The sequence below is a fragment of the Carcharhinus amblyrhynchos genome, chromosome 21, assembly GCF_965287045.1.
Source record: "Carcharhinus amblyrhynchos chromosome 21, sCarAmb.v2.hapA, whole genome shotgun sequence".
Lineage (NCBI taxonomy): Eukaryota > Metazoa > Chordata > Chondrichthyes > Carcharhiniformes > Carcharhinidae > Carcharhinus > Carcharhinus amblyrhynchos.
This window is the reverse complement of record NC_137344.1, coordinates 47,075,776-47,088,464: the sequence shown is the minus strand read 5'-3', so window position 1 is coordinate 47,088,464 and position 12,689 is coordinate 47,075,776. Positions and strand designations below refer to the sequence as shown.

General features: G+C 45.3%; 1 protein-coding gene across 2 annotated transcripts in view; it reads left to right on the top strand.

The window, feature by feature from the left end:
• spata20 (spermatogenesis associated 20) overlaps positions 1 to 12,689 on the top strand; it is a 368,934-nt gene that overhangs the window by 30,899 nt on the left and 325,346 nt on the right. For both annotated transcript variants that reach the window (XM_080209099.1, XM_080209101.1), the window contains exons 6-8: positions 418 to 619; positions 7,880 to 8,010; positions 12,158 to 12,262. In XM_080209099.1, the coding sequence (XP_080065225.1) occupies positions 418 to 619; positions 7,880 to 8,010; positions 12,158 to 12,262 (438 nt within the window). The remainder of the gene's footprint in view (positions 1 to 417; positions 620 to 7,879; positions 8,011 to 12,157; positions 12,263 to 12,689) is intronic.

The following is a 12,689-nucleotide window of genomic DNA, read 5'->3' as shown; positions in this document are numbered from 1 at the left end:
GATGGAAGGGGTAGAGGTGTGGTGAGGGGAGCTGTGGGGGAGGGTGTGCGGCGGAGAGGCATGGGTGGTGTTGGGGAGGATAGGAAAATCGTTCATAGCTTTCCTTCAGTAGGTTCACAACTGTAGCGTGAGCGTGACGGGACAGACGTGGGGCACCTGAGGTCTGTCACGGGATGAGGTGGAGCATGGAGAAGGCATAACTTATGGGAAAACATATATTACATCTCCTCCATTGGTTAAAAAAGCATTTAGTTCTGATTTAACTTGGGTTACTGAAACTCTACTTATTGCTGGGACACCAAATATGGGCAAGAGGCCTTGAGTTTCAAATTAGATCCCCAGCCCAGAGCCTTGCTAAGACATGAGACAGCTTTAAATAACAAGAATTTTGTTCATGTTCTAAAACGCATGCTTCAGTGGAAGAGAAACCGGAGTGAGTTAGTTGAACGCAGCAACAAGATCCTGACAGCGCTCCAGAAGGGGGTAACTATGGATGCTAACAAGGAGTCAGTGACCCCACCGTGCCCCCAGGTGATGGAGACATGCTTCCAGCAGCTGGCCCATTCCTATGAGGATGAATATGGAGGATTTCGTGAGTCCCCGAAGTTCCCTTCACCGGGTGAGAACCGTGAACTAGATTAAAAAAAATGCACTCAGCCTTTGGTCACAGAAACAACTTGCACTTGTACAGCATCTTAGATGTTTTAGAGGAACATCATCAGACAAATGCTTGGGATACTCTGCTAAAGAAGGCAACATGAGGACAGGTGACCAAATGCTTGGGCAATGGGATCGCTTCGAGGGAGGGTTACAAAGGAGGATTGAGAGAGAAATGGAGTAGATGAGTGAGTAGACCCCACAAACTTGGGCTTAGGTAGCTGAAGATATGGCTGTCAGTGGTGGGGCAAAGGAAGTGAGAGCTGTACGAGAGAGCACAGCTTGAGAATGTGGTGACCTTAAAGGGTTGTCGAGCTCGAGGAGATTACAAAGGTTAGGGAGGAGAATGGCGATGCAGGGATTTGATCAGAAAGTTACTGGTGGAGACTTTCCATCAGTGACATGACTCAGACTGGTGAGTATAATCCCATGATGTAAAATGTCCTGGGCTCTTGTCCTTAGCTCTCCATTTGCTCCTTGAACAGTAAAAAAGGGGGAAGAAGTGTTAAGCTTTCATGCTTGGGCCTTCATAAAGCAAGTCTTAATGGACCACCCTGTCTTTCCCTGCTCATCAGTGCTTATCTGTTTGAAAGATGGTCCAAGGTGGAGGCGAACATGAGGGGTGTAGGGAGGGAATTTCTGAGATTGCGGTCTAGCTGGCTGAAAACACGGTCACTAGGAGAGGCACCACTGGATTAGAGCTGTGTGGAGTTTTTTTGTGGTTACAGATTTTGGAGGTGAGACAAGATATAGCGTTGTGGAAGCAGCGGCTTTGAATGATTACCGAGATGATGGGCACAAAGCCTTGATGTGAGGCTGGATAGAGGCAGCTGAGTTTTTGAATAGACTGAAATTTATAGAGGATGGAAATGGGAGGTCAGTAGGGAAAGCATTGAAATATCTCAGCGAGTGAGGCTGATTTATGGAGAGTTCAGCAATCGAGGGGCTGGGCGTAGCTGACGCTATAGGTGTTGAAGCAGGTTGTCTTAATGGTGTAAAGAACCAGTTCAGAAAAAAAGCAGATGTTGGGTTATGGGGATGAGCAGGAAAGTGCAGATGAAGCTCTCATATCAGATCAGTCATGATCTCGTTGAATGGCCGAGCAGATTGATGGGCCAAATGGCCTGCTTCTACTCCCTTGTCTTATGGCCTTTCGAGAGTGGTCGGGTTTTGGAATATTTAGTGGAGCGCTAAAATAGTTGACTTTGGTCCTCCCAATGTTCCTAAATTACAACTGTGGTTACACTTCTGAAATGCTTCATCAGCTGGTGGGATTTATTGAGGAGAGGGATGTTGGCAGAGGCTTTTAAAAGGAAGAAGGAACCATTGCCATGTATTACAATTCCTGTAGAGACGAATAACTTTTAAAAATAAATTAATTTCCTACACTGTCAACAGAAATAAACCAGTGGACAAGATTTCATATTTAAGCTTTTGTTGTAACAAATAAAGTAAAAGCAACATGGATAAAACACTAATTAACAGACAACTGATCCATCTAATGAAAGAAAAAGGGAAGTTTTGCATTAATTGACTAACATAACCAAAATATGTCTTACTAAACACTTTTAGGCCACGCTTCTAGCAAATAAGTAGATTTACAGAAACAGTCATAGAACCATAGAACCCTACAGTGCAGAAAGAGGCCCTTCGGCCCATCGAGTCTGCACCAAACACAATCCCACCCAGGCCCTACCCCCACAGCTCCACTATTATACCCACTAATCCCTCTAACCTACGCATCCCTGGACACTAAGGGGCAATTTTTAGCATAGCCAATCAACCTAACCCACACATCTTTGGACTGTGGGAGGAAACCAGAACACCCGGAGGAATCCCACACAGACACGAGGAGAATGTGCAAACTCCACACAGACAGTGACCCGATCTGGGAATCGAACCCAGGACTCTGGAGCTGTGAAGCAGCAGTGCTAACCACTGTGCTACCGTGCCACCCAAATTCTCAGCTCACCAAAAAAGCTTCATTTCTCCCCACCACGCCAGCTCAAACTTTCAGTAATCTTTCCACTCAGCCCAGGTTTTCCAGGATATGCCTATCACTGGCAAAGTACGCCTTGGTGACTTTTTATTTCTTAAATTCTCAAGAGCCCCATCTATTCCTTCCCGATTCTTTTGAACAGAAACTGAACTCTTACGTGCATCCTGACTGGTTGTTAACAAATAACTGTTCCCCTTGCATTTCAAGAATAGTCATTTCTTTGTCTCTGCTCCTCAAAAACCAGCAGTCCTTTTGCTGTGAGATACTATGCAAAGGCATTAAAACTGACACCCCGTGGCAACCACATCACATGGGCATTTCTCCAAACTGCTGCGTAAAGAGATCCCACCTTCCAGAGTTCCCTTTCACTTGTGATTTAACGGGACAAGGTTGAGCGTTCATGAGGCAGGAAAGGAAGCTGGGTGGTGTGGAGTAGAGTGAAATGGAGTCATAGGGGCAGCATCTGTAAACACCTCACGAATGAGATGAGCTTGGAAAGGCCGGGGAGATGTGGAGGAAAAGCTAGAATCTAGAATGGGAGGAGGACTGGACTTAGTCGCACCAGATACGAGGATAGCAGCAGAATGGATGATCGTGATCTAGGAGATGCAGAAAGTCACAAACTCGTACGTGTTGGAGATGAGATTGGAAGAAGCAGAGGAGAAGAATTTGAGGAAGTGGTCAGAGAGAAGAATCCTGTTGTAGACTACTGCTGTAATGTTTTGACAATCACACCATTTTACCTGTCCTGCTTATGCTCGCCTGTCTTTTTTCTCGTCACCACCTCACCCATACACACACCAAATAGGACAGCACAGTGGTTAGCACTGTTACTTCACAGCACCAGGGACCTGGGCTCAATTCCCGGCTTGGGTCACTGTCTGTCTGGAGTCTGCACATTCTCCCCATGTCTGCGTGGGTGTTCTCTGGGTGCTCTGGTTTTCTCCCACAGTCAGAAAGCTGCGTTGGTTAGGTGCATTGGCTGTGCTAAATTCTCCCTCTGTGTGCCTGAACAGGCGCCGGAGTGTGGCGACTCAGGAATTTTCACCGTAACTTCATTGCAGTGTTGATGTAAGCCTAATTGTGAGAAATAAAGAATTCAGGATCCTTGTTCTCACCTTTAAGCATCCACCATTGGCCTTTCCCCACTCTGCATCTGCCGTTCTCTCCAGCCTTTGATCCAAACCTATACACTAAGATTTACCAACTCTCATTTTCTTATTTTTACCGACTGGGGGTGACATATCGCACAGTGGTTACTACTGCCACCTCATAGCATCAGGGACCTGGGTTCGATTCCAGCCTTGGGTGACTGTGTGGAGTCTGCACGTTCTCCCCGCGTCTGATAAAGGCAAAATACTGTGGATGCTGGAATCTGAAACAAAAACAGTAAATGCTGGAGAAACTCAGCAGGTCTGACAGCATCTGTAGAGAGAGACTAGAACCAATGTTTCAAGTCGGGATGCTCTTAACGAAGGGTCGTCCTGACGTGAAATGTGGGCTCTCTTCTCTCTTCACAGATGGTGTCAGACCCGCTGTATTTCTCCAGCATTTTCTGTCATTGTCTCCCCATGTCTGCGTGGATTTCCTCCGGGTGCTCTGGTTTCCTCCCACAGTCCAAAGATTTGCAGGTTAGCTGGTTTGGCCATGCTAAGTTCTCCCTTGGTGTCCCACGATGTGAAGGTTGGGGAGATTAGTGGGACAAGTATGTGGGGTTATGTAGGGGGTGGGTCTGGGGAGAGTCAGTGCAGACCTGATGGGCTGAATGGCCTCCTTCTGCATTGTAGGGATTCTGTGGATCCTATGATTCTTAGCTGTGGTGTTTCCACAATAAGAAGTCTCACAACACCAGGTTAAAGTCCAACAGGTTTATTTGGTAGTAAAACCCACAAGCTTTCGGAACGCTGTTCCTTCATCAGGTGAATGGAAAGTTCTGCTCACAAACAGGGCATATGTGAGCAGAACTCTCCACTCACCTGACGAAGGAACAGCGTGTGTGTCTCTCTCTCTATACCTCTCTCCCCCACCCTCTGTGTGTGCCTCCCTCTCCTGCTCTGCATGCCTCCCTCTCCCGTTCTGCGCGCCGCGCACCTCCCCCTCACTGTCCCCCTCGCTGTCCCTCCCCCCTCCTTTAAGACGCTCCTCACAATCTACATTTTCAGTTGTGAAAGACGGTGCCAAATTTTGTTTGAGATTGCTCCAGTGGGAGACCTTGAGACATTTTGCTATGTTAACGATGCTGTATAAACTCAGGTTGTTGTTGGATGTATTACTACCTTAAAGAGATTAAACGTGCGAGTTATCATTACCGATTATTTCAACCCTGTGACTTATATAAGGGTAGGAAAAGCCGTGTTTATGGGCTGTGGATAATTGCGCGTGTTCCTTCCCTTACTGCACTTCAGGATAGATTATATCTGCCCCTGGCTGCTGCTTGATGTCTGATTTTATTTGCCACATACAATTTGCATGCTTTCTGCTCAGAAAACAGTTCAGGGCTGTGAGTAATTGCTCTTTTCCTTGTGCTTTTCCTTTGCGATTTATGTTTTTTCGATTTAAAAATCATTTAACTGCAAGTAAATGCTGAGGCACATGGCCATCAGAACATGGTCCAGAAACTTAGCGTGCCAGATGAACACAGCAGTAAACTAGATTTGAGTAGTCCAGTGCGGCAAAGCAATATTTGCTTCAGCTTTATCATTGCTTTGTGAACCAGGTGTGCCCAGTGTTCTGCCCCTTCTTAAAAATGGATGGTTTAGAAGAGGGAGATTAGCAGCGTTTTGCTTTCATTATATTCATTCCATCGGTGAACACTATCGGGGATCCCTGACTAGTGATGTGGGGGGACTCAGCTCATAGCGGATGGAGCAATTTTCTATCTGCAGCCTTTTGCCTTGCCCCTCATTCCCCTGGACGTGTGACTCACTTTGGCACTGACAACACCCATGAGGCCATCCATTGTATGAGCCGAGTCGTTGAGTGTGGGTGGGACCTTTGATTGCAGGGGTCTTGGAGTACATTGCTATCCTTGCCACACACACGCACACATTAAGTAGGCAAGTACAACATCCGTTTGAACACCATAAGATCTTATAAATGTTGGGAGGATCACTTTCTTTTTGTTTCGGCTTATTTATTAGTGTCACAAGTAGGCTTGCATTAGCACCGCAGTGAAGTTACTGTGAAAATCCCCTAGTTGCTGCACTCCGACGCCTGTTCGGGTACGCTGAGGGAGAATTTAGCACGGCCAATGCACCTAATTGGCACATCTTTGAACTGTGGGAGGGAGCCCACACAGACACGGGGAGAACATGCTGACTCCACACAGTCACCCAAGCTGGGGATCAAACCTGGGTCCCTGGTGCTGTGAGGCAGCTGTGCCAACCACTGTGCCGCCCCGGTGCTGTTGGTTGAGAGAAGGATATTGGCCAAGACACTTGCCCTTGTTCAGACATCTTCTAAACCACCTGACTGGACAACTAGCCTGCGGATGATAAGCCCAGCTCTTTCACTTTCTGCTGATATATTGATGAGGGATTGACTTATTCTGTACACGAAATTTGTCACTCTCCATGGGAAATGATTTGAAAAAGTCTTCAGATGTTGTGTCAAATCTCCATACAAAAACCCCTTTGTAATTTGTCCAGATACAATGCTACCCTTCAAAATATATCTTACTTGTCAATTTGTTTGTAATTGTGTACCTATGATTAAAATGTCAATATAGTGAGTGGAATCGGCTGCCGTTGGTGGTGGTGGAGGCGAACTCGCTAGGGTCTTTTAAGAGACTTCTGGATGAGTACATGGGATTTAACGGGATTGAGGGTTATAGATAGGCCTGGTAGGTATGGATATGATCGGCACAACTTGTGGGCCGAAGGGCCTGTTTGTGCTGTAGTGTTCTATGTTCTGTGTTCTACAAGAAGGCAGAAGAACATAAGAACATAAGAAATAGGAGCAGGAGTAGGCCATCTGGCCCTTCAAGCCTGCCCCGCCATTCAATAAGATCATGGCTGATCTGTCGTGGCTCAGTTCCACTTTCCGGCCCTCTCCCCATAACCCTTAATCCCCTCTCTTATCAAAAACCCATCAACCCGCTTCTTGAAAATATTTAGCGAGGCAGCCTCCACCACTTCAACGGGTAGAGAATTCCAGACATTCACCACCCTTTGAGTGAAGAAGTTCCTCCTCAACTCCGTTCTAAAATGCCCCCCCTTTATCTTGAGGCTGTGCCCCCTAGTCCTACTGTCTTTTTTGAGCGGGAAGAGTCTCTCCACCTCTATCCTATCCATCCCATTCATCATCTTATACGTCTCAATGAGATCTCCCCTCATTCTTCTAAACTCCAACTCCAGAAGTCTACCGCGACTTTAACTTTCTCAAAATTATATAGTGTTGGTTGTTTTTAACTTGTAGCTTCAGACCAAGGGCACCATAAAGGTCAGAGCGATTAGCAGTGGAGAAGAAATTAATTAAGCAGTGGATGACAGGAAACTTGGGTTTTAAACACATGAAGATTGTGAGAGGAATGGATGTGAAGGGCTGCACAATTTGGAGGACATTGAAAGCAATATTTTGGAGTAGCGAGAACAGTGTAATGGACTTTCGTTTTAATACGGGAGGAAATATAGAATCCTAACAGTGCAGAAAGAGGCCATTCAGCCCATCAAGCCTGCACCAACAATCCCATCCAGGCTGTATTCCTATAACCCCACATATTTACCCTGCTAGTTCCCCTGAAGCTCAGGGGCAATTTTTGCACAGCCAATCAGTTTAGCCTGCACAGCTTTGGAGTGTGGGAGGAAACTCATGCAGATACAGGGAGAATGTGCAAACTCCACACAGACAGTGACCCAAGACCAAATTTGAACCCGGATCCCTGGTGCTGCGCTAACCATTGTGCCATCGTGCTGTCCAGGAGGGAATATATGAAGGGCAGGAGTAGTGAAAGAGGAAAGTGTAGTTGAAAGTGAATCAGCAAAGAGAATGGACCCTAGTAATAATGATAAAGTAGAGAAGTGAGAGGGAAATTTTTCATGGAGAAAGATATTGGAGGATCAGGTGAAAAAGGTGTCACTTCAGAAATGAATTCCTGGCAGGGAACCCTGACTTGCTTTAAATGGGGTAGTTCTCACTTCTCCATTACATTGTAGTGGTCAGGGACAGAGGTTAATTCATGATCTCTGCTTAATTTGGTGAAAATTATTCTTCTTTCCCAAACAGTGAACTTCAATTTTCTGTTCCGTTTCTGGGCTTTGAACAAGACGGGAGAGAAAGGAGCACATGCACTGCAGATGGCTTTGCACACACTGAAAATGATGGCCCTTGGAGGAATTTATGATCATATTGGGCAGGTAAGACAGCCTGGAGTGGGGTGAAAACCTCTTCCTCGTTGAGGTGTTCTAAATAGATGCAGACAGTGGTGATGTGGTTGGGCTGAGTTCTCGTTGGATGTTTGGTTTGAAAGACGGACTTTCATTTGTACTTGTACAACAGCCAACGCATGGAAGGTGTCATTGACAGTGCCATCAGGTGACACATGCGCAGCAGTAACCTGCTCACTGATGCTCAAGGCCACTTGTTGGCCAGGACAGCAGGAGAGTTTCCTGTTCTTCAAGTTCTGTTGTGAAGTGTTTAACGTTCAGTTGAACCACCAGAACAGATAAATGTTTGATTATAATGTCCCATCCAAAGGTATTCCTACAGTCAGTGCTCCAGTCCCCTGGTCATCCTGGGTCATATGCTGAGATTTTGGTCTTGGTCATATTTTGAGCCAGAGTGGGAGTATTACCAACTGAGTCAAGATAACTCATTTCTACTTGCACTTCTTTTCATATCTCAGGGTGCGACCAATGAAGCATTGGCCTGATTTTGGGATTTATTATGGGATGAAGATCCATTGTCTTCAATGATGACAACTTGCATTTATATAGCACCTTTCACATTGTAAAACATTCCAAGGCACTTTTGAGGGATGTTATAAAGCACAATTTGGCACTGAGCCACATTACAAACTATAGATGATCAAAAACCTGGACAAGGGCAAGTTTTAAAGTAGTCTCTTATGTGGGGTTAGTGATGTAGAGAGATTTAGGGAGTGAACTTCAGAGTTTGGGACCTAGTCAACCGAAGGTACAGCCATCAATGGTGAAGTGATTAAAATAGGGTTGTACAAGAGACAGCATTGGAAGAGTGCAGATATCTCGAAGGGTTGGAGGACGAGGATTTTAAAATTGGAGGCCCATGTGAACCGGGAGCCCATGTAGCTCAGTGAGCGAAAGGATGTTGGGTGAATGGGAATTGGTGTGAGTTGGGATCCAAGCATCAGATATTTGGACGAATTCAGATTTATGTAGGGTTAAACATAGCGGGTTGGCCAGGCCTGTTTTGAAATGGACAGATCTGGGGGTAACTGGCTAATATGCCTGTTGCTGAATAGACAACACCCAACTGCAATTACTGATGGCTGAGAGAAGGATATTGGCCAAGGCACTGAGATAATTCTTTGCTCTCCTTCAGGTAGGGAACATCTCCTGAACCACCTGATTGGACAACTATCCTGTGGCTGATATATTGATGAGGAATTGACTTGCCCTGTGTCTAAAATCTGTCACATTCCATGGGAAATTATTGAATGAAGCCTTCAGCTGTTGTGTCAAATCGCCATGCAACCTCTTTATAATTTGTCCAATCCCCAGTGGTTGAAGAGACATCCACTATCTGGGGAAGAGCAAGGAATTATCTCTTGGCCAATATTCTTCAGCTGCAGTATTACAGCTGTGTCCTGTGCCTCTACGCCACAGATTCAATTCTGACCATAAAGCTCCCTTCCAACTCCAGCACTATTGCTGTCAGAAAGATTTCTAAACTTTGGGTCTTGACATATTAGTGTTACACTTTGTGGTAAATATTTTCAGAAGTTTGTAACAAAAACAGAAAGTGCTGGAAGAACTTGGTTGTGGCAACATCTGTGGGGAGAGAAACAGAATTAACATTTCGAGACAGTGTGACTTCAGAGCAAAAGTTTCCTTACTGTAGCATATTACCCCTGAGGCTCTGCATTAGTGGCTCTCAAGTCTTATAGTGACTATAGCGTACATGACCTACTTGTACAGTTGTCAACAGTGGATGAGCTCAGACAGGTATATGGTTGGGGGATGTTATGGAGATGGTAAAAGGTGATGGAATGGATCAGTGGCCAGATGCTCATCTACAACACAAAGTTAGCAAATAACGTGGTTCAGTTTCAGACAGGTACCAGGGAGATGGACGGAGCTCTGACTAGGGAACAGAATTTGTGGTGGAAAATAAGGGCAATTACTGGAAGCTGCATACACCGTGTGACAACTCAGGGCTGGTTGAGAGAAGTGGGGGTGAAGTAGAGCTTGGATGTCACCAGTGTACATGTGGGAAAATTGAATTGGAATTCCTACAGGGAGACTATCTAATGAACCAACACCCTACCTGATTAGCGAATGTGCAAGTCCTAAATTAACAGGAGGAAGATCACAGTACAGCATTTGATTTGGACCTTTCGGAGCTTCACGATGATTTTGTCTTGACAATCTGTGAGGTGAAATGCAAGAATAGATGAAGAACAGAGTGGGTTAATTCACCTGAGTCAGTTGTGTTAGTAGTAGGGTCTGGCACATGGAGGGTTAATGTGGGATTGAGTACAGTACCCCACACACTGTGCTCTAAGAGCACATAACCCAGAGCCATGGTCAATCTGAAGATGGATAGAGTCCTACAATGGAGTCAACTCCAGACTATCCTCTCCTGTACACCGTTATGACGTGTTAATAAAGACTTGCTGTTAACATACTCAAGACTATGAAGCCTGCTTCACGATATCCAAAGCTGAGAGGAAACCAAGGAAATACCAATACTCTGTTCCATTGCTCATCCTGTCTTTTCCATCACAATCATTGTCCATGCTCCCTAAACTGATCCCTCTTTGTGTACATCCCCCCAACTTCAAAAACCTACTCCGATCTCAAACTTTCATCATGTTAACCTCTGACAACTTACTCATGTTGTCTGTTGTTTTTGCTCTTTTCTCCCATCTGCCCAATATCTGCCTTCTAGGGGAACTTCTGTTGTGTTTAAGGCTCTAATGTGCCATTTGCTGATTAGACAATAACCCAACTGCGATATCATGAGTTTGTTCTTTATTGCTGGTGCCACAGATTCCATTCTGACAGGCTCTTTTCCGTTGTTATCCGCCCTCAGCACTGCTTCCGCCAGAAGGCTCCTAAACATTGGCTCTGGGTTTTTTTGTGTTGTGCCTTCATAGACAGTCTTTGCAGAAGCCTCATTATAACATGTTTTAGCCTGAGGCTATGCAATTCTGGAGTGTTAGTGACTGTAGCGTGTACATGACCTACTTAAGAATTAAGTTAACAGTCGGAGGACAGAACTGGTGCTTTTAATTATTGATACCCTTTGATAATACAGAGCCTTCAGTTGGCACCAGTTCTGCAAGATAATGAGGTCCACTTGCTGCCAACTCAGTCCTGTGGGCTGTAGTGGCAGTGTGAGATGACTGTGGAATTGGAATAAAATTTTGTTTTCATCCCTCGTGCTTGGTGATCTACATTGGCTCCCCATCCCTCAGTGTCTCAATTTTTAAAAATGTCTCATCCTTGTGTTCAAACCCTTCCATGTCCTTAGTCCTTCCTTTCGATGTGAACTCCTTCAGATCCTCAAGTCTCAGATCTCTGCGTTCCTACCTTTCTGTCCTCTTGTACATGTTTGATTTTAGTCATTCTACCATTGATGGCTGTACCCTCAGCTTCGTAAACCCTAAACTCTGGAATGCCCTCTCTACATCTCTCTACTTCTGTTGGGGTATTCCATTAAAACGTAACTCTCTGACCAGGCTTTTGGTCAGATAGTTTGGTGTCTCTTTCTGTGGCTTGGTGGCAAATTTTGTTTGGTGTCTGTGTGAAGCACCTGGGGATGTTTCACTATGCTAAAGATACGTAAATGCAAGTTGTTGTTGCTGCTGGAGGTAACTGACTCTGTGGGTCTGAACCCAGCTCAAAATATAGAACTTTAGTAGGTCAAAGGTGAAAGTTCTAGCAAGGAGATAATTTAAATGTCTTTGCATTCGACAACACTTAATGTTTTGATCCATGTAAGTTCATGCTGGGCTGAAAGTGGACCTGTTGACTTGCACTGCTCAGATTGGCTTTAGGCAGACTGTGACAGAAACACTGGGGATTCTACCTGAACTAGGTCACCCATACCCAGTCCGTCTTCCCTTGGTCGTAGAGCTTTCTGTAAATCCCTGATGTGATGATGGGAACCACTTGCATTTTCTGGTGCCTTTCAAGAGCTCAAGCCGTCCTTGAGAGCTACACAGCCAAGGGTAGGTTTGGAGTGTGGTCACATTTAATATTTCAGAATGAACTGTCCGCTCAGGAAGGTGTGGGCATTGCTGTCAGAAGATAGAGTGAATGGTTGTTTGACTGACAATATTGCTGTGTTCTCTGCTAGGGCTTCCATCGCTACTCCACAGATGGGAAGTGGCATGTTCCCCACTTTGAGAAGATGCTGTATGACCAGGGGCAGTTGGCTGTATCCTATGCAGAAGCTTATCAGGTAAACTAAAAGAAAACTCTTTTCCTTTTACATTCCCTTTTTTAAGTCTCTACTCTTGATGATATTTATGCACATCTAATTGAATGGTATTAATTCTGGGGATTGGAACACTTGTCCATTTTACGGTCAACTCTATCAAACACTTCCAGGGTGGGTACAGCCCAGATTTGATAAAGAATAAATCTCTCTGCATTGTCCCATCAAACATTCCTGGGGCAGATAGAATACAGGTTAGGTACAGAATAAAGCTCCCTTTATGCTGTGGGATAGAAGTGCTGTGAATTTAGGGTGGCACAGTGGTACAATGGTTAGCACTGCTACCTCACAGCACCAGGGACTTGGGTTCAATTCCCGGCTCGGGTCACTGTCTGTGTGGAGTTTGCACATTCTCCTCGTGTCTGCGTGGGTTTCCTCTCAGTACTCCGGT